Genomic DNA, 23,135 nt, shown 5'->3' on the forward strand with positions numbered 1-23,135 from the left:
GGTAGAGTTAAGGTACAAAGAATTTAATTATGAGTTTATTGGTATAGTGTGAATTGTAATGATTTGTACATCTTGAAAAAATAGTAAATGACCTCGATAAATTATGAAATTTGAGAAGAGGCATGTATGTGTGATTCTAGACAACTTTTGTATTTTAACTTTTTATTAAAAAGATCGATTAGAACTTATAATCGGATGATCTTGATGATAGTAGTTTTAATTCATTTTGGCAATGCAGACTTTAGATACTGTTTTAACCCACGAAACAAACTCATTTTTTTGGTTTCACGTAAACTGAAGTAAAACATTATTATGAACATTTTTCATGTTTTGAACTTTTCCAAAAAAATTCATCTTACAGCAGTTTCTTTTCGTTTTCAGTTCTAGATTTTTCGATTGAAATTCGGTTAGGATATTCTATTAAGTTTTTCTCTCAACCTGTTTAGTTTGTGTTAAATTTGTTCACTTTATCTTTTAGGAAATTTGATTTTGTACAACTTTCGTTCTTTGAGTTTTTGTCAATTCGAATTATTTAAGAGTAAAACGATGCATTATTATACTTCTTCAGCAAGTTACTTATGATTAAATTATACTAATTTTTTTTTTTTTTTTGCAGGGTGGTGGGTCTTACTAATTTTTTTTTGCAAGGATGACCCACCATATTTTTTTTTTATTTTGTTTATTTTATAATCAATTTATATTTCGTTGTGTACGGACAAGAAACTAAATGCCACCGTATCTCCGGAAACTACCCATTCGTCTCGGTGCAGTTGGAACTACTTGTCTTATCCCATAACAAGAATTAAATGAATCTTTGTTTGTGTCTGGTGGACACATGGGTGTTAATCTTATACTCATACCAGTATACCTGTATACTAACCCGTTTTGTCTCTTGGCAACTCGGGTGCGTTCTGTTTCAGCGTAGCTGAGCTTCCTTTGCAGGATTAGTTGGGGCTACGGTGATGATGTGGAATAACTATAGTTGTTGGACCTGTCTATTGGATTTCTTTCATTTTCTTGAGCTTAGGGTTGATATTAGTTTATGTATGTATTATTATTATTATTTTTATGACTTTAGTATTGGAATAATTTTTGGCATGGTTTGTAACCATACATTATTTAAGTTGTTTTGAGTATGTATTGTTACTTTAATGTTGGAGGTATTGGTTAGTTATGAAATTATGGTGGATAGTTTGACTGGCGTTTAGTTTTTTTGTTTCACCCCTAAGATTTGGATGATGGAATATTAATTGGGGGTTAGTCCTAATTTAATATTTAATTATCCAAATTTTAGGGCGTGACAGGGGATTACTTGGGTTGTCCCAGTTTCTGTTCAAAGTTTGCTACTATGGTGGTCAGGTTACAACTGCAAGAAATCTGAACGGCAAATTTGGTGCGCCATATCTCTGGTGACTCTTTGGTCGATCTAAAAACACAAGAATGATTGTTTCTTTCAAGCTTCTCCACCAAAACTGGAGTAGCTGCAAGAGCTCATTATCACTAGGCTTGCCATCTAGTTGAAGGCTACGTCCAAGAAGCTTCAATTTTCAATTAATGACTTCCTATATAACATCTCAGGTGTTAGGCTTTGTATCCAAGGCTAGCTCTGTAATTGATTTCTTTTTCTTGCTTTGTTGTTGGGCTGGTCTTGTATCTTTGGTTGTTCTCTCATCAACCTGAGTTGTCCTCACAATTGATTGGGCATCCCTTTCGGTGATGCTTGATTCTTTGCTCTTCCTCATCCTTTCTGGATACTCTCAACAGCTTAGCAAAATGCCAAAAAACCATAGCTTCAAAAAGAAAAGAAATAATATTATATGTGCGCCAAAGTCTTTTTAATCTTTCAGTCTAATTAATGGCGATTGTTGCGGAAGATGTAGAAGGGTCACTATCAAACAGGGTCACTTTCAGCAGGGTCACTCTCAAACACATCCCTATAGATGTAGAAGTCCTTTCCATGTGCTTTCATGATTTTCCTGATTGAGCTCGAAGTTGCTTTTGCTGCTATTGATGATGATGATACAAGCAGCTTAGACACACCACAACCCACACCAACTGTCTTCACTGTTTCCATTATCATCTCTTCCTTCTTTTTCTTCCTCTGATCCAACAAATCTTCTTCAATTTGGGTGTTCTCATAACTACCCATTATGCCCAATAGTTGTTTACTGCTTTTTTATGATTGATGGAGTGAATGCAATGAGCCATTTTTGTTTATAAAGGAAAATATTAAGAGAGAAACAAAGAGTCACTCATGAGTTAATTTGGTCTCTCTTTTCTGGGTTGGCTTAACAGATTACATTTATATTATTTATTGATGATGGTCCATCTTCTATGCAAATTCTGTTGAGACTTACCCATGTGGAGAGGTAGCCACCATTGTTGACAATTGGTTGCCATAAATGTTGGTGGTTGCTTGTTGAAAACTTTGGCCCTCCATTTTCTCTTATAAATGGTTAGTGAATTGGAGAGGGTCTGTGTAGTGAATTAAAGGGAATAACACAAGTTATATACAAGTGAGTGTATATCTCTGTGAAAGTGAGAGAAAAATCAGAGAGTGTAAGGCAGTAGAGAGTAGGTGAGTTGAGAGAGAGTGTCTCATCCTCTGCGTAATCTCTATTTCTTTTAATGGAAATCTCTGGTTCTCTCCGTGGATGTAGGCATTGAGGCCGAACCACGTAAATCTTGTGTCCATTTATTGTGTGTTTAAGTTCTGGTAGTTCAAGTGGGTTGCCTTAAACCACAACAATTGGTATCAGAGCTAAGGTTGAGTAAGGAGGCAAAATAGAGGCTCGGAAGCTTTGTTTTTTCAAAACTGACAGAAATAAAGTTGCCCAAAATTCACTTTTGAGCATACCGGGAGGAAGATCTCGACGAGAGAAGTCTAGAACAGCAAAGAACAGTCCCAGAAGATTTGGCACGCGCTCTCACGCGCTTTCTGAAATCTGAGCGTGAATCTCACGCGCTGTATGTGCCACAAGCGTCTTGAAGAACAGTCGGCCACACGCGCTACTCAATGAGGAAGACGAGTATGGTGCGCGTGGTTCTGACGTCATCTCCACGTCACGCGCCAACTTAACGCCAGCTCAGTAACACGTGTCTAACAGGTCATCACCACGTCAGCCGAACTGCCACATGTGTCTACCACGTCGTCTGACACGTCAGGTGACACGTCATCAGGTTTGCCACGGTGTGCCACGTCATCCGACCAGTCAGCACCCTGTCAGCACGCAAGAGGAGGGATCCAGTGCTTCGCGGCTATGGTGTAGCCGCAAATCTGAGGCGTCCAAACTGTTTTGGCTTGATCTGAGTCAGTCGGAGTCCATTTCTGACGATCCAATAGTGCTTTCCAACTATTTGGAGTATTTCGAACACATCCGTATGGTCAGATTGTTGAATCCAAATTTTTGTAAATGGAAAGAAGTTTAAAATAGCAGGAAAAAGTGCAAGTTTCATAGTAGAACCTTTCAATGGTAATAATGACTTTACCCTATGGCAGCAAAGGGTAAAAAATATTTTAATGCGGGAGGGCTTGGTAAAAGCTCTCAACAAGAAGTCCAACAAACCGACAGACATGGGAGATGACAAGTGGGAGGAGTTGAGAGAATTGGCAAACAGTACAATCCAGTTATATCTCGGGAACAACACACTCCGAGAAGTCATCAATGAAGTAGATCTGGCAGAGCTATGAGCAAAGTTAGAAATGAGGTACAAGTCAAAGTCCTCGACAAATCGGTTATCTTTGAAGAAGCAGTTGCACACTCTTCAAATGCCAGAAGAAGCGAACCTTACAAAACATCTGGACGAGTTCAACAGGCTCACAATGGAGTTGGATACTATTGAGGTGAAAACCGAGGAGGAAGATAAGGCTATTATCTTGCTGGTCTCCTTACCTCCATCATATGAGCATATCAAGACTACTCTAATGTATGGGAAAGATACTCTTGGACTAGATGAGGTGGTTGCTACACTTATTTCTCATGAAACGATGAAGAAAAGGGAAAGCAGCAAACACCCAGAAGGAAATGCCATGGTTGCATCAGAAGATGATCAAGGCAAAGGCAGGACCAATGAGAGACGGGGTAAATCCAAATCAAGAGGGCGTTCGCAATCAAGACCAGGCTACAGAAGAAAGTGCTATTATTTTGATCAAGAGAATCACCTCATCAAAGATGTGCAAAGCTTAAGGAAGACAGGCAAACAAGGAACAAGCGAGCTCATCAAATGTCGCTACTGCAGTAAATGCTAAGGATGAGTATGCATTCACAGTTTCGTCGAGTATGACGAAACCTGATTGGATTTTAGATTCTGGAAGTACATACCATATATGCATGGACAAGAAACTTTTTTCCACCTACCAAGCAAAGGACAGAGGTATTGTTCGAGTGGCTAACAACACTGTGAGTAAGATTGTTGGCATAGGAACAATATGACTCCGAATGGAAGATGGAAAAATTTTCACGTTGGATGGAGTCTGACACGTGCCGAGGCTGAAGAAGAATCTAATTTCCTTAAGTATGCTAGACTTGAAGGGTTACAGCTTCTCTTCTAGTAAAGAAAATCTCAAAGTTATCCATGGAGATACAGTGATGCTGCATGGACAACTAGAGGGGAATCTGTACAGACTTGTTGAAGAGGTTGTGGCAGAAGGAGCTACTGTTACTTACCGGGCAAGAAGTACAAGACACGCACTGAAAAGACATAGGGCTCAGCAGACATGGCAACCAAAGTGTACAAGAACACGAGGCAATTCAAAAGTGCATAAAACGGAGCCATTGCAGCCAATCTTGAAGAAAGCTCAGAGCAAAGAGACCAAGACAACAAAGCACATCCCAGGGAAGAAAAGAGTTTCTTTTGCTCCTGAATTAGAGATCTATTGTGATCTCTCCAAGACAACATTGAAGAGAGAGATGCAATCACAAAAAGTTGCAAAGTAAGCTTTGCATGGCACCCCAGTGAGGGGGTGCAGGGCATTCCAGGCAGGGGGTGCTATTATGGATCACCTTACATCGGTGAAGGGGGTGATTTGTTGAGATTCACCCATGTGGAGAGGCAGCCACCATTGTTGACAATTGGTTGCCATAAATGTTAGTGGTTGCCATAAATGTTGGTGGTTGCTTGTTGAAAACTTTGGCCCTCCATTTTCTCCTATAAATGATTAGTGAATGGGAGAGGGTCTGTGTAGTGATTTGAAGGGAATAACACAAGTTATATACAAGTGAGTGTATATCTTTGTGAAAGTGAGAGAAAAATCAGAGAGTGTAAGGCAATAGAGAGTGGGTGAGTTGAGAGAGTGTCTCCTCCTCTGTGTAATCTCTATTTCTTTTAATGGAAATCTCCGGTTCTCTCCGTGGACGTAGGCATTGAGGCCGAACCACGTAAATTTTGTGTCCATTTATTGTGTGTTTAATTTCTAGTAGTTCAAGTGGGTTGCCTTAAACCACAACAAATTCAACCCCCATAAAAGATGAATTGACAGTCAATTTTCTACGAAATTCTGATGAGAACTGATTATGTAATTTTATGTTTTTATTTTATATTTTTAATTTTATTTTTAAAAAATAATGCGACTCAAATAAAATAAAAAGATGTGCTAAAGTAACATATCCCAAACAATCCCTTAAGAAATCCTTATGGTATAATTTCAATGTGCTTTTGCAATGATGATGGCAAGGTCAAAAAAATCTTTTACAGCAATAGTGATAGGATTCAATTTTCAATATCAAATCCCCTACGGGATTAGCAAACCGAACGAAACACCAATGCGATTATATATTTGTCAACCAAACACACAATTTGTGAGTCACATCTCATTGCTACTAATCTCATCATTGAGTTTGCAAAACAAACAGGTCCGGCTAGTGATCTCATAATGTTAAGCCTCATTTGAAGCACTCGCACTACAAGAATCTGCACTTTTAGCGACCACTTTTCGCGACCAATATAAAAGTTCGTAGCTAAAAGTTACCTTTGGCGACCCAATATTAATTAGTCGCGAATGATCATTATTTTTAGCGACCAAATATGAGTTGATCGCAGAAGGTCATATTTTGGCGACCAAAAAATGAGTTGGTCGCAGAAAGTGGTATGGTTTTGGCGACCAACTACAAATTTGGTCGCGAAATGTCACATTTTGGCAACCAAAAAATAAGTTGGTCGCCGAAAATCAAAAATAAGTTGGTTGTGGAATCGGCGACCAAAATTTTGGTCGCCAAAAAACTTATTTTTAGCGACAAAAAATATTTTAGTCGCCGTATATTAAGTTTTGGCTACTAAAACAATATAGTAGTCGAATGGAAAATAAAAAATTATTTTTTGGTCGCCAAAAACTTATTTTTGAGCGACTAAAAATATTTTAGTCGTCGTATATTGAGTTTTTGCTACTAAAACAATATAGTCGCCAAATGGAAAATAAAAAATTATTTTTTATCTTTTGGCGACCAAAATTTTGGTCGCCAAAAAACTTATTTTTAGCGACTACAAATATTTTAGTCGCCGTATATTGAGTTTTGGCTACTAAAACAATGTAGTCGCCGAAGGAAAAATAAAAGATTATTTTTTATCTTTTGGCAACCAAAATTTTGGTCGCCAAAAAACTTATTTTTCGCGACTACAAATATTTTAGTCGCTGTATATTGAGTTTTGGCTACTAAAACAATGTAGTCGCCGAATGAAAAATAAAAAATTATTTTTTATCTTTTGGCGACCAAAACTTTGGTCGCCAAAAAACTTATTTTTAGCGACTAAAAATATTTTAGTCACCGTATATTGAGTTTTGGCTACTAAAACAAAGTAGTCGCCGAATGGGAAATAAAAAATTATTTTTTATCTTTTGGCGACCAAAATTTTGGTGGCCAAAAAACTTATTTTTAGCGACTACAAATATTTTAGTCGTCGTATATTTAGTTTTGGCTACTAAAACAATGTAGTCGCCGAATGGAAAATAAAAAATTATTTTTTATCTTTTGGTAACCAAAATTTTGGTCGCCAAAAAACTTGTTTTTCGCGACTACAAATATTTTAGTCACCGTATATTGAGTTTTGACTACTAAAACAATGTAGTCGCCGAATGAAAAATAAAAAAATATTTTTTATCTTTTGGCGACCAAAACTTTGGTCGCCAAAAAACTTATTTTTAGCGACTAAAAATATTTTAATCGCCGTATATTGAGTTTTGGCTACTAAAACAATGTAATCGCCGACTGGAAAATAAAAAATTATTTTTCATCTTTTGGCGACCAAAATTTTGGTCGCAAAAAAACTTATTTTTAGCGCCTAAAAATATTTTAGTCGTCGTATATTGAGTTTTGGCTACTAAAACTATTTAGTCGCCGAATGGAAGATATATATATGTTTTTTTTTTTTAATCTTTGGCGACCAAAATTTGGGTCACCAAAAATTTATTTTTAGCAACTAAAAAAATTTTAGTCGTCATATATTGAGTTTCGACTACTAAAACTATTTAGTCACAGAATGGAAAATAAAAAATTATTTTTTATCTGGTCGCCAAAAACTTTTTTTTAGCAACCAAAAAAAAAATTAGTCGTCATATATTTATTTTTTCCGACCAAAAGAAAGTTAGTCGCCAAATTAATATTTTTTGCCGACTAATATTTTAGTCGCCGTTAATTAAGTTTTGGCTACAACAAAATTTTAGTCACCAATTATTAACATTTGCTGACCAAAAACTACTTTTGTCGCCAAAGGTGTGAAAATTTTAGAGGGAAACCATTTAATATTGTCCCCGTCTGTTCTCTGTTTAAACAAATCAGATTGTTCTCTCTCTCACACAGATTCTCCTTTACCCCCACCTCACTGCTGGTGCCTCTCTCTCTCTCTCTCTCTCTCTCTCTCTCTCCCCCCTAAACAATTTAGTAGCTAAAAATACCAGAATTGGCGACAAAAAAATTATTTTAGTCGCCGTATGTTGAGTTTTGGCTACTAAAATTATTTAGTCGCCGAATGAAAAAGAAAAAAAATATTTTTTTATCTTTGGCGACCAAAAGTTTTTTATCTTTCTCTCTCTCACTCATCACTCTTCTCTGTCTATTTGTCTATTTGTTTCTCTCTCTCTCTTTCTCTCTGTGTCTCTCGCCTATCTCTCTTCTCTCTATCTCTCATCTTTCTTCTCTCTCCGTCTCTTTTCTCTCTCTCTCTCTCGCTCATCTCTCTTCTCTTTATCTCTATCACTCTCTCGCTCATCTTTCTCTGTCTCTCTCTCGTTTATCTCTTTTCGCTCTCTTTCTCTCTCTCTTTTTGTCTATCTCTCGCTCATCTTTTGTTTCTCTCTTTTTTTTGTCTCTCTCTCTATCTCTCTCTGATTCATCACTCTTCTATCTCTCTTTCTCTCTCTGTCTACTTGTCTGTTTGTCTGTCTGTCTGTCTCTCTCCCCTACTGTGTTCGCCTTACTCACTTTCTCTCTCCCCTCTTCTCTATTTACTGAGCTCCCTCTCGATTTATCAATTCACTACAAGAAAATGCACTTTTAGCGACCACTTTGTCTCTCTCGCTCATCACTCTGTCTCCGTCTTTCTATCTTTATTTTTTGTCTGTCTTTCACTCATCTCTCTCTCTCACCAACCATCTCCTCTACCACCTTCACTACTACTGCAAATGTCATTCCACTACCACCATTACTACCACTGTTGCCACTCCACCTCTACAACTACCATTATTACCACCATTGCCACCACTACTACTGCCACTACTACTACCATTACCTCTCCTCCACCACCACCACTCCATCTCCTCTACCACTACCACAACTTCACCACTAATTTCCTTTACCATCACCACCACCACCACCACCACCATCCCCTCTTATCTACCACATTCATTACTACTGTCGTTCCCTCTCTTCTACCATAGCAAATTAGTTCCTGATTCTTGGTAACAAAAAAAAATGGGCCGCAGAAAAATGTTTTTAATTGACCACAAAAAATTAACTTTATTTTAATGGAAAATATGTTTCATTAAAATATTACCCCAACTTCTACCAAATAAAAATAATAATAATTTTTTTCATTAAAATAAAAATGAAACAAATAAATTTTCAACCTTAGTAACTAAAAAAAAATCAAAAATAAAAAATAAAAATATTAACTACAAAAAAAATAACAAAAATAAATAAATAAAACCACGTCATTCACACCGCCTCTCCTCTCCTCTCCTCTACTTTTCTTCTTTTCATTTCCCCCCTTTATATCCAAATTCCCCCCTTCCTTTCCCCCCTTTTGTTTCTCACCAACTCAAATCTCCAATCCCTAATCCCTTAAACAAAAAAATCCCCAATTTCAAAAATCTCCAAAATACTGTACCATCTCTCTCTCTCTCTCTCTCTCTCTCTCTCTCTCTTACGTCTGCAAGCAGCGGCAGTGGCAGTGGTAGCAGCAGGAAGGGGGGACGATGGCGAGCAGCGAGCGATGACGGTGAGCAGCGAGTGACGACAGCTAGCAGCGGCAGCGATGGTGCGACGTCTCAGATACCTTTGCCGATTCAACCCGTCCCTCCGATTGAGTTATTAGGTTTTTTCTCCAAAACGAAAACCCGGCAACGCCGACTGAGGTAAACCTCTCTTTCTCTCTCTCGCTCTCTCTCTCTCTCTCTCACACACACACACACACCCACACACACACACATTTCAATCCAACATATATGTATATGCACATAAGTAATTGAGACTTAGTTATGAAGCAAATCTCAATTAGGTTGAAACATGAAGCAAATCCAATCAAATACAAAGTCAGTGCCTAAAAGAAAAAAATAAAAGAACACACTAGGGCAAACAAAGCAAAATAAGGCAAACCAAAGACCATGCTTTGAACTGTTGAAATTTAATTGAAAAGCCATGCTTTGAACTGTTGAAAAACCATGCTTTGAACTATTAAAAATAAATTGTGTTAAAAATAATCATCCAAAAAATTATCTATTGAAAAACCATGCTTTGAACTGTTGAAATTTAATTGATAATTACTGATCCTAGTTTCATGCATTAGAGAAAAATTAGGTACTTGAATTGAATATGCTTTTGGACCTATGCTACTTGAACAGGATCACTCATGAGAGAGAGAGAGAGAGCAGAATGTGTATAACACTTAGGAAATATTGCACTAGAGCAAAACGGTTTATACATGTTGTAGATTTGGGTTTGATGCAAAAGAATTAGAGCAGAACAGAATGTGTATCACCACACCCATCCGTCTTTGTCTATATTGATTATATATTCATATATTTATCAATATAGCTGTTTTCTTTTGCCGATCAAATAAAAGAGAATTAGTGAAATTCTCTTGTATTTAGCCAGCCCAATTTCCAAATAAATTTTTTGGAATGATCAACAAAACAAAAAATTTTATTGATGAAATTCAATGTACATAAAGCATTGAGACAACATAAAAAATAAAAGGTGGGTACATAAAGTATCTGTTAGGTTTTATTCTTGGCAACCTCGTTTGACAAAACTCCTTTCAGTTGTATTTATTTTCGCACTTTTATTTCAGTGAGACTGTGAGTGTTTAGATGCGAATCCAACCCGAATTGTGCCTTTTAGAGAAGTTTGTGATGCTAATACTTTCAAGATTGCCACTTCGCTGATTATGACGGGGATTGAGCTGCCCGGTCAGCTCGCGGGGGTCCAGGGGACAGCGCCCCTTGGCGGGTCCGGGGCAGCGCCACGACGGGGTCGAGGGGCAGCACCCCAGAAGTAAAATGCAAAAATGCATTCCAAGTTGCCTGTCCACTCGAGCGGAGAATCCCTAGTTCCAGAAGTTTTGGTCGCTTGTAAAAATACTGAACTGTGTGATTTCGCGCTCGAGCGGGTTCTCTAGCGCTCGAACGAACCTCTGTTATATCACGTGCATATTTTGCTGAAGCCGCTCGAACGGGCTGTTGTGCACTCGAGCGGGATCGCGGGACAGATTCTATAAATTCGCGTGTTGGGTCAGATTTTAAGATTACTACTCCAGATCTTCTTTTTGGGTTCTAGGGTTTATATCTGGGGATACTTTGAGAGTTTTCTTTGATGTTTTGATTGAGTATTCAACTCATGTTTTAAAGAGTATACATCAAAGGTTTTGTTTGTTCTACAAAAGAGAGAGTTGTTCTTCGGTGGATTCTGAAGAATTCAAGCCTGAAGCTTTGGTGGATTCCGGAGTGACTCATCGTAAAGACAATTCCGAGGTGAAGACGGGTTGGAAGAGGCACATAGAGGTTGGTTCAATTAGGCGTGGATTCGCTAGGTAATTGAGAGTATACCTGTGTAATTCCTTTAAATCTTCTTAGTCGATTGTTTTGTGGCTGTTGCCCGTGGTTTTTTAATCACAGTTAGAGGTGTCCAATTGTGGTTTTTTCCACGTTAAAATCGTTGTGTTGATTTGTCTTGGTTGTTTGATTGGGATTGTTATATACTGCTTAAATTTGTTACATAATCACAAATCAATATCTAGGGGATTTCTAGATTTTTCAGTATCATAGCAAAACTTCCGACCCCAACTAAGTTAGCACGGAAAAGGAAGCTTAATCATGTATTAGCACCACACCAAGGGTTGGAGAACTGAGAAAGTTTCTGATTGAACAATGGAAAACAATAGGTTCCTCAAGTTTGCTTCAGTCAGAAACGACTATACAAATCAAGCTTCTTACAGCAAGTTGTTCCAGACTACATAGAAAACCATTCAAAGTAGAGATAATAGCACAAGATTCACAGCCCTCTAGTGCCAAATATCACAAGCCATAACAAAAAGGAAAAAGAAAAAATAAATAAATAAATTGAGCTGAGGAGATGGATCCAATGTTAATTCAACAGTTTGTTAAAAATCATTCCTAGATATTTGAATCTTTCACAATTCAAAGAGCAGAAATAGCAGAAAAATATCCCCTTCCATGATCTTGTTCATCATCTTCATTATTGCTATAAAGACCTAGATTTGATTTTTAAAGTTCAAGAGCTTTCACCCTTTTCAAAAACTTTGAACTCTAGTGGAGTTGGACTATCAGTATGTTTCTAAACTCTTATCTCTAACTCACATGGATAGCTTAGTTGTCAAGGATTTTCGAAATTAATTGTAAACTTGAATGCTTTGTGCAATCTTTTTTTTTATTATTATTATTATTATTATTTCTGGTGATGTGCTTGTACTTAGATACACATGATTGGTGGATTATTATGTGTAACTGGAGTTTATTTTGTAAGGTGAGTCAATGTTGCTCTGTCTTATAGAAGTTCCTCAATAGTTTTTAAAAAAAACAAAAAGAAAAGATAAATTAAAAATGAAATAATTTGGGTTTATTTATCAAAATCAAATAAGGTAGCCCCAAGATTAACACTTTCTCAACCAAATAATGAACTAGGAGAAGAGACATGAGGGAGTAATTTAGACCCAATGCCTTTCCCAAATAAACAAGCCCTAAAACCATCTCCAAGGGCAAGGGCAAGGGCAAAAAGGAGTGGTACAAACTTTAATGTCTTTGTGGATTAGTCTATGTTTTGGAGGGAATATACCTCATGGTTCATGTTCCACTTCAAAGCTACTATTGAACAACAAAAGTTTTCATTTTGATGAAGAATCTCAACCTTTAGATTCGAAATCAGCAATTTCTCAAGAAGTGTGCATATTTTCAAAGGATGGAACCCACTCCAATCATGGTCTTGACTTTCAAGAGTAGTCTTTTTCTACCATCTTTTTGTTTAGGGAGTCTTTGGTTTGCCTTATTTTGCTTTGTTTTCCCTAGTGTGTTCTTTTATTTTTTTTCTTTTAGGCACTGACTTTGTATTTGATTAGATTTGCTTCATGTTTCAACCTAATTGAGATATGGATTTGCTTCATTTCAATCCAACTGGTAAACCTTGTCTTTTGTTTTTCTTTCTTCCTCTACCAACATTAAGAGTTGTAGTATTAAATAATAATAATAATAATAATAATAATAATAATAATAATAATAATAATAATAATAATAATAATAATAAGAGCTCATTTATCTATCTCACTTGAAAATCGGGAGTTCAATTTATGTTTGAGTTTTTTTTTTTTTTTTTTTTTGTGATTTGTGTGATTGTTGAATTTTGAAGAATCGATTTTGAAGACTGTTGTTATTATTATATTTGTACTTTGCCTTATCCATGTATTTGTACTTTGCCTTATCCATGTTATGAAACTGTTGTTATTATTATGCTATTCACCTTTTAATGGATACCTTTCTGTTTTAGTGTAATGGAAAAGGGTTCTCCATTGACATCTTCTCTCTCTGTTGTAGGTTAGGGTGTTATGCGAGAAGGCTAAGGGGATTCTAATGGAAGAAAGCAATGTGACCATCTTTTTTCTTGACTCTTCCCGATAGGAATAAACAAACTTGTCCAATATGCCATATAATGTGGAAGTAGTAAAGAGTTCGAATTGATTCTTATTCTTCACTAATTCTTCACTTTGATTCTTATGTTTATAAATATATTTTTTTGTACTGCTAGTTATCTGTACTTGATACACTGATGCCTCTTGTATTTTTCTGCACTTATTATGCACATTATCCCATAGTGATTAACTTTATGATATCTTGAATTGAATTGGCGTCAGGGTTCTTCACAATCTGCCATCCTTGGTGAAGCTACCATCAACCTGCTGATTATGCTTATGCACTGAAGCCTTTTGCCATTGCACTGCCTCTACATGGATGTAAGTCTGGAACTATTTTACATGTGAGACACTTCTATCAGATATCTTTTTAAATTGTAACCAGTGGCCAAGTTGAATGTATTAGTTGAGCAGAAACATCAAAATTCAAATGAAGAATTTGGAATTTATTGCGCTTCTCATTACTTGGATTGGGATTTTTAAAGTTTCTGCTCAACTTAGCAGCCACCTAGAAGTAAACAAGATTTTTTAATTGGATTCTTAACTCTATCTGCTTTTTGGGTTGTTGATTATACTCCATTTGGTTTCCTAGAAAATCTAGTAAAGAGAAGAAAATTTTGAATTTATTAGGTTTCGCATTACTTGTATTGGGAATGTAAAATGTTTTACTCAACTTAGCGTAGTACAAGTAGATAGCATTAGTTAATTGAATTCTTAATTTTGTTGTCTGTTTGGATTATGGAAAAATCAAAGCATTAGTTACTATCCTCTCTCTATGTACTTCTTGGGTTTTTGATTATACTCCATTTGGTTGTCAATTATACTCCATTTGATTATACTCCATTAATTACTCCTTGTATCAGTAGCCCATCTACACCAATACCAACCCAAACCAAGCATAGCAATACAAGTCACCACAATAGTTTAGCACTCCACACTACAGCAGTTATAGGAAAAACTAAAAAAACTACACTTTTCTGGTTAATTAGCACTCCACACTACAGTTTAACACTCCACATTTTTCTGCTAGTTGAGAAGTTCATTGCATATTATTGTGAACTGTTGTTTTATTTAATTATTTTTGACTTGTTCTTCTTTAAATTACATTTAAGTCTGTTCAAAAAGCTAAACAATGAAATACCAAAGTGGTAATGCTATAGACATAAGAATGCTGTTGTTTTATTTACAATTTGATAATGATAGTCATTTAATTTGCTAATGTGACCTTAACTTTTTATGGACATTTTTCATTATTTGTCCAATTTTACCTGACATTATTTCTGTTTTTCTTTGGTACAGATGGATGAACTCGTGCACAAAGCTAAATTGTATAGGACAAATTGGCACTTTTTGTATTTTTGGAATGATTATATATTTTTGTATAGATGTATATGGAAAATATTAAGGTAGACTAGTAGTTATATTTTTAGATACACTAGTACTTATATTTTTGGATGGGTGTGTATGGAAAATATTTGGTAGATGACTAGTTATATTTTTGGGTTGATGCACATGGATAAAAATTTAAAACATAATAATAAGTACTTATGTTTTAAATTTTTATGCTAGATGAAATATGTAGTTTAGAATTACTTGTGGATGAAAACTTATAATAGTTGCTGACTTTAATTAAACAGGTTCAGAAATGGTTGATATATGTATTTTGTTGAATGTTCATGATTCAATTTATTTGTTGGTTTGAATGATTTTTGCAAATTACAGATTATATTGAATAAATTGGATGGATTATTATAAATTACAGGTTTATTTTGTTGGATGTTGGCGACCAAATTTTAGTTTTGTTTTTCTAGTGTTTGCAACCAATTGATTAGTCGGGAAAGATAAGTTATACTTTTGCCGACTAAATAAAGTAGTCGGTGTATCACCAAGCACATTTGGCGACTAAATAATTAGTCGTTAAAATTATTAATTTTGGCAAGCAAAGAATTTGGTCGCGAATAGGTCTATTGCCGACTAAAGTTTTAGTTGCGCAAACATTTCTTTTTGCGACAAACATGTTTGATCGTGGAATGTGACAATTGGCGACCAAATAATTTGGTTGTGAAATGTGACAATTGGCGACTAATTATTTTAGTCGTGGAATGTGACAATTGGCGACCAAACTAAGAGGTTGTAGAATGTCACAATTGGCTACCAAAATTTTTGGTCATGGAATGTCACAATTGCCGACCAAACTTTTTGGTCGTTGAATGTGATAATTGGCAACCAAACTTTTTGGTCGTGGAATATGACAATTGGCGACTAAGATATTTGGTCGGGAAAATTTCACTTTTCGCGACCAAAGTACTTTAGCGACAAAATGGATTAGTCACAGTAATGATAAATTTAGCGACCAAAAATTTAGTCAGCAAATCCAACTTTTCTCGACCAACCAAAATTTTGGTCACGAATTACTTTTGCCGACCCTCAATTGGCGACCAAAGTAGCGACCAAAAAAATTGATCGCGGATAACTTTTACCGACTAAAAATAAATTTTTAACGATCAATTTTTTGATCAACAAAAATGTTATTTCTTATAGTGTCGTCATGCGCTGACTCATGGATTTTGATCGGTCAATGAGCTAAGCTCGAGTAAGTTCATTCTAAACTTGTAAATGTTTAGGTCCAATTGATGAGCTTCAAAATATGGGTTTATGGATTTCGGACGGGAGTCCCAATATCGATTTAATTTGACCATAATTCGGACTTTTTTAATAAATTCAAAATTTGTTAGGAAGAAACAAAATTGTAATACAAAACTTCATAAAATGCATTGTGACGATTAGAAATAATGAAAAATAAAAAAATAAACTTTATTTATCGAAACATAAAATTACATTAATATATCCATTATGTTATTAAATTATATGCATTTTTAATTTCTTGATAAAAATATTAATTTTATTGTTGGTGTGCTACTCACTTTTTTTTAATGGTTTTATGAATCTTAATATTTTACTAATATGCATATATACAAAAAAAAATAAAATAATAAAATAATAATAATAATAATAATAATAATAAATAAGAGAGAAAACATAGTATTTTTTTAATTAGATGCCAAACCACCATTAAGAAGTGGATACTTGGCCAAAACCCTTCCATTGAGCCCTTCTTTGGTGAAAACGACAGTCTAATTTATTTTGTTTCATAAACCCCTTAGGAAGGAGTCGCATAATTGAGTAAGGACAGAATAAAATTTCTTTTTTTTTTTCCTGAACAATATTACTCATATATCACATATTTGAAATTTGTTGGATTCTTTAGTTTGTAATTATCTGAGAAATCCTTCTTTATTTGGCATTTGGTAGTGTCATCGAATTACTTTTGAAAGTCTCAAAATCTATGATCTTCTTCATTCATCAATCACCAAAGGCGAAACTCACAAGCCATAATTTAATTGTCTGAGTTCGAAGAAATAGATAAGAAGAGAAGGTAATCATTGTTTGTTTCTTCTAATGTACTTTAAACTAGGCTTGTGCTAACATCATTGTTTATCAATTCAATAAATTCTCACTTTTATTTTACAAGTTTAGAAATATTGTGTATATGTATTTTTCGTTCGTTCATCTAATATGTACTCTGTTTTTTGTAAAGTAAAATTTTACGCTGATTAACGACAATAAACTTTGATTGCTGATATGCTTAATGATAGTTACTGTGAAACATAGTAAAATTTTACTCTGAATGATGTTGTGATTTCGCCTACTCTATTTATGACAGAATAAAATTTTACTGTGAAATAGAGTAAAATTTTACTGTCTATGTTAATTTCGATAGTATTTTTTTTTTTTAAAGAATTTTATACTCAACCTAGATTTTGTTTGATAGATCTTGATGAGAGGATTCTAAAAATATAAATTTTATTAAAAACCGATATCTAAATTAAAAGTTATATCATTTTAAAATTTAAAATATTAAATTAGTCACTAAAGATATTTTGATAATAATAATATGTGTTGAACTTTTTAAAAAAAAATTTATACTTATTCTTAACGCATTAAAATTTTATTATAAGAGTTTTGACTATATCTCTCTATTTTTAGCCGTAGGGAAGTGAACTAATGATGTTGGTCTTACTACTGTACAGTATTTTGTTTGATGGATAAGGCCCCACTTGTTAGATATACAACAAAAGCTTAAGTCAAAAAGATTTTTTAAAGGTTAATATTAAAGATATCAAATTTTTTATTAAATAAATGATAAAATATTTCACATAAAAAAATAGTTAGAATCCACTGGTGAGGCCGATTTTGTTTATACATTTAAAAAATGGGTGAATAATATACATATATTTTGATTGATGGATTATAGTGGGACTTATTTTTGGGTAAGGTCATTCGCAAATTTAGACTAATCATAATTTCATGTATTATTTATATACTAAAAAAATGTGTCAACAAATTTTTTTTAACGACAACCGATTGCCATTGGGTTAGGGTCTTAGAGAGATGTTAGCGCAAAATCTTACAAATAGATATAGTAACTCATTTTTGTTAAATAGTTAAAAGATAAAATTTTCACTTATTAAGAGTATCACATAAATAACGTCACATAATATTCTTAGACTATTTAATAATTTTCTTCACCAAAATTGACTCTTTTTTTTTCAATTTTTTTCATTCCACAAAATTCAATTTGCCGTCTTGTAGAATAATTTTCTCTTAACCAAATTTCAAGGGTGATACAAATGAAGCCATAAAATCAAAAGTTTAGTGTGCGTCTTTTTGTACAACACTAAGATCCTTAGCCACCTCCATCACCAATAAAGCAAGACACAACACAGCCACCCTTCACTCTCAAAGTTGAGCCAATGGGTGTCCTTGAATCTTCAATAACCCTTTTTTCAAGCTCTCTATGTATTTCCCTCATTTTTGTCCTCATCAAGTTCCTTCACAAAGTATGGTGGACTCCAATCTCCATACAACATGTGATGAGCTCACAGGGAATCACAGGACCTCCTTATAGATTCATCTATGGAAACAGCAAGGAGATCATCAAGATGAGAGCTGAATCCATGAGCAAGCCCATGGATTTATCCCATGACATATTTCCTAGATTACATCCTCATATCCACTCTTGGCTCACCTTATTTGGTAGTTATGTTTTAGTTTTCCAAACTTTTCGATCATATGGTTTTTGTTAACTTGATATACATTTTTTAGACTCACCGTCCAACTTCCACTTTAGAAGTATTTTTCATTATGGTCGGGTCTTACACACATATTAGTGATCTGGTTTCAGAAAATTCTAGATTAAAGTCTTGTCACCATGTTATCTCTATCATTGTGCACTACTTTTTATCTGTCTTCATATACCTTTTTTTTCAATATGTTTACCTCTTCACGCTCGAGATGGTGTCTCACACGAAAGGGAGTGCCAACTTAATACATGTTGTTAGACTTATTTTCTAACAACTTAAGTTCTTTAGACATTTGATGAACTAACAGTTTCAATACACAATTTAACTAATTTAACATTTGCTCTACTTTTATGTATTTATTTATTTGGAACAGGGAAGAATTTTCTTAGCTGGTATGGTCCTAGAGCTCAGCTAGTTATTACTGAGTCAGAGCTTGCCAAAGAAATACTTAACAACAGAGAAAAAGCTTATCAGAAAGTAGACACGGAAAAATACTTAAAGAAGATATTTGGTGATGGTCTTTTGACATCTGAAGGAGAAAAGTGGGTGAAATTACGAAAACTGGCCAATCATGCTTTCCGTGCGGAGAGTTTGAAAGTATGCTTTTATTAGTATTTTGATTATGATCATATTATTCATGTTATTGAGTCTAAATTAACAAAAATAACAATTTTGGTAAATATTCACTTTTTGTTAATAATATGAGGATTTGGTATATGTATTGTGTAGAATATGGTTCCGGCAATGATTGAGAGTGTTGAGATGATGCTAGAGAGATGGAAATATCATGAAGGCAAAGAGGTCGAGGTATTTGAAGAGTTCAGGATATTAACATCAGAAATTATTTCAAGAACAGCTTTTGGGAGCAATTATTTAGAAGGGAAAGAAATATTTGAAATGTTGATGAAGCTGGTTATAATATTTTCTAGAAATTCTTCAAACATTAGGCTTCCTGGCCTCGGGTAAGTCCATCCTTCGTTTTCTGAAAAACGTTTTCCATGAAAAACTTTTTCATGTGTTTGTGATTGCAGCCTTGAACATGATGATGTGCTAATTGTGGTGGTGGCGACGATAGAAGCAGTGGCAATGTGGTGAAGTGGTGGCATTGGCAGTAGTGATATTTGTAGGACTATAGTTCAGATAGAACATTTTCTACTTTTGAATTACTAGCGCTTTTTATCAAAATAAGCTCATTTTTTGTTTATCAAAGAAAAAATGTTTCGTTAACTTTCATTTTTCTATCATACCATTTTAGTCACTGACATAGCAACCGACACTGCCGGATATCAACTGATATATAAATATATCATCGTTTCCGTTACATATCTTGATACCGTTATTTAAAACAATGTTCATAAGTTAGTGCTTCATGTCAAGAACTAATTTTGATTGATTAATGAATTGTCAATTTGTGCAGTAAATTCTGGAAAAGTAGCGATGACGTAGAATCAGAAAAACTTGAACAAGGGATACAAGATTCTATTATAAAGATGATAAATAAGAGAGAAAAGGCAATGATACAAATAGGCAACTTTGGGACTGATTTGCTTGGACTACTAGTGAAAGCTAATAACGATATAGATGAGAATAATAGGTTTACAGTAGAAGAAGTTGTTGATGAATGCAAGACTTTTTACATTGCTGGACATGAAACTACGACAACCTTGCTTTCATGGACTGTTCTTTTTCTAGCAATCCACGCAGATTGGCAAGACAAAGCGAGAAAGGAGGTCCTTGAGCTTTTTGGCCAAAAACTTCCAAATGCACAAGGCATTGCACGAATGAAAATGGTATACATTTTTCCCATTTGGTAAGGTTTATATTTATCCAAAACAAAATTTTGATTTATTTTTTAAATACAAAATTTGCTAAATTCTAGTAGACAAAAAAAAAAGTTATTTGGCGTTTAAGATTTTTCTTTTCTACAAGTGAATCAATGACGCAAGTTTAATACTTGGTGACAAAAAAAAAATCGTCGCTAAATATGCCATTTCTTTGGTGTGTAATAGTTTACAAACTTTACTAAATAAGTTTCACTCCTCTACTCACCCAAAAAGTTTCATTCCTCTCTTCCCCATCTGGTTACTAAGGCCAAGTTTGGGAACACCCCAAAAAGTCAAAAAGTCAAAAAGTTACTCAAAAAGTTAAAAAGTTATCACTATTCACCAAAAGTCAACAATTACGGCTGCACAACTCCCAATTCTAATTTTCTCCTACAAATCAATTTTTACAATTTTTTATTACACATTTTTCCATAAAAAGTCAAAAAGTTAACCCAAACATTCATATTTTCAACCTCAACTTTTTAGTCTAAAAAGACAAAAAGTGCACTTATTTAGTCTTCCCAAACTTGGCCTAAATTGTAATAAAAAATAGTAGATTATAAATACACCACCCGAGTTTTACTTAATATACAGATTATTCTTCATAATTTTAAAAATTATATTTCACCTATTTATATTTATAATCGCATAACAAATGACATCTTTTATAATAAATCATCAAGTCAATCAACGATTTTTAATAATGTTAGAAGTCTATTAATTTTATTATTATATAGGAGAATAGTTATAAATTTCATTTTTTCTGACAATTCTGTTAAATAAAAAATTCTGACAAACAAATATTTGTAATTTCTAAAATCACAAGAAATGATATATATTTTAAGCAAATCTTATGAGGTTTATTTATAATTTACCCTTAAAAAATGATTTTCAATTTTTTTTTTTTCAAATAATTTTTTTTTCTCTCCCATCCGATCACCACCGACAGCCAACACGAACTCCTTAGCTCCAATCCAAACACTACCACCTCTGACCAGAGACAGAACCAAGATTTCATTATCAAGGGAATTAAAAGAAAAATACTTTTTTTTCACCATATAAGCAAGCATACATGTATGTATAATATGATATATAATATATATGTATATACATAGAAAAAAATTGTAAATACCGTAGAAGCAATTTCTAATAGGATGGAAAAAAAAGTTGGTGCAAAATAGAAAGATAATGCAAAATGGAAGAAAAATTAAATATATATTTTTTATACTAGAAACCATTTTATATATAAAATTATATATATATATATAAAGTTTTATGAAAAATATTAATTTTTCACAAAAACAAGAGGGCCATAGCTCTTCATAATCTTCTTCTAATTCCTTTCTTATCTCTGACGTCAAGTCCTTGTGACCACTACTAGCAGCCAATCGACCACCACAACTTGCAAGTCCAGTTCCTTCTGACAACTGTTAACCAACTTCAATATTCCTCTCATTTGTTTTAAGAATAAGCTTTTGAAAAAATGTGTATCAACATCTAACTCAACTAATTAATTAGATATGAGTGGAGGATTTCTAAAGTATATTAACCAAGTTTAAGTGATTTAGAAAGATGATGTTGGACAAATTTAACGATATACTTGTCAAATATGATTTTTTTATTATTATTATTGTTTTTACTATTAAAAAAATATTTTGAATGACCTTAATCCCATTATCACTTTATATCTCCTTATAATATTAACATGACCTTTTGATTTGTTTTGTCTTTTTTTTTTTAGATGAACATGATCATTAACGAGTCTTTAAGACTGTATCCTCCTCTAACAAACTTCACAAGAAAAGTTCATCGAAAAGTCAAATTGGGAAATCTAGTCCTTCCAGCCAACATAAACTTGTCGATTTCAACATTTGCACTTCATCGTGATCCTCAAATATGGGGAGAAGATGTGCATCTCTTCAAACCGGAGAGATTTTCAGGAGGAGTTGCTAAAGCTACCAACAACAACTCATCGGTGTATATTCCCTTTGGTTTGGGAGCTCGAAGTTGCGTAGGGACGAACTTTGCAACTAATGAAGCAAAGATTGCTCTGTCGATGATCCTACAACGCTATGCGTTCACTCTCTCTCCTGCATATATTCACTCTCCTGTGCAACTTCTAACGATTCGGCCACAACATGGGATTCAAGTAATGCTTCATGCTCTCTAGCTTGGACAAGAGTTGTTAACAAGATGTGCATTTGAATAATCAGACTTCGCAGAGATAGCATTTGAATAATGGCAAGCCGTGTGAAAAAATAAGTAATCTGTGAAGAAAGCATAATTAATTTCGAATGAACAATGCTTAATTCACACTCAAATTATGGCAAACACGTTTTTATGTTTATAATTTTTTGTTTATGAATAAAATTTTAAAAAAAACTGTAAATAAAAACTGGTTTTATGTCTTCTCCTTTTTTTTTTTTTTTTTCCTTAAGAAATTGTGAACAACTTACAAAATTTTCTAAATTGTTGTAAGTAAAAAAGATATTTTAATTTGTTTTGAAAGCAAGTTTTTGAAATTTCAAAAAAAAGCTTTCATCTCTTCCTCTCTCTCAACATGTCGAGGAACTCTCCAACCTGTATCTCCGGCTACCGACTCTCACTTGTTTTGAAAATAAAATTTTCAAACATAGGTGTATTAAATATTTTTTATTTTTTTATTTTCATTCAAAAATATATATAAATATATTTAATGTTTTTTCCAAACAAAAAATAATAATAAATTGTAGATGAATATCAAAGGTGCTCGAACCCCAGGGGTGACCCTGACTCCATCGGGGCCCAAAACGAAGTTTAAAATGAGGCCTTTATAGATAAT

At 34.1% G+C, this 23,135-nt stretch overlaps 1 protein-coding gene and 1 long non-coding RNA gene across 2 annotated transcripts; both read left to right on the forward strand.

Annotated features, from left to right (window-relative positions):
- Positions 1-4,517: 4,517 nt before the first annotated feature.
- LOC114303073 (cytochrome P450 CYP749A22) lies at positions 4,518-22,635 on the forward strand. The gene is made up of 7 exons (XM_028248223.2): positions 4,518-4,933; positions 8,317-8,377; positions 18,237-18,444; positions 18,865-19,088; positions 19,221-19,453; positions 19,909-20,281; positions 22,056-22,635. The coding sequence occupies exons 1-7, from the start codon at positions 4,518-4,520 to the stop codon at positions 22,482-22,484; spliced, it is 1,944 nt and encodes a 647-aa protein (XP_028104024.2). The 3' UTR covers positions 22,485-22,635.
- LOC114303071 (uncharacterized) lies at positions 9,147-15,002 on the forward strand. The gene is made up of 3 exons (XR_003643599.2): positions 9,147-9,565; positions 13,253-13,668; positions 14,647-15,002. It is a non-coding gene; the product is annotated as an uncharacterized LOC114303071 (long non-coding RNA).
- Positions 22,636-23,135: the final 500 nt, after the last annotated feature.

This window comes from Camellia sinensis, chromosome 5, assembly GCF_055761805.1.
Source record: "Camellia sinensis isolate YWXY chromosome 5, ASM5576180v1, whole genome shotgun sequence".
Lineage (NCBI taxonomy): Eukaryota > Viridiplantae > Streptophyta > Magnoliopsida > Ericales > Theaceae > Camellia > Camellia sinensis.

Excerpts from the sequence above, each read along its gene's own strand:
- LOC114303073 (XM_028248223.2), top strand. The coding sequence starts at position 4,518 with ATGCTAGACTTGAAGGGTTACAGCTTCTCTTCTAGTAAAGAAAATCTC. Across the intron at positions 18,445-18,864 it reads CTCTTGGCTCACCTTATTTG|GGAAGAATTTTCTTAGCTGG; the intron begins GTAGTTATGTTT and ends TATTTGGAACAG. Across the intron at positions 20,282-22,055 it reads GCATTGCACGAATGAAAATG|ATGAACATGATCATTAACGA; the intron begins GTATACATTTTT and ends TTTTTTTTTTAG.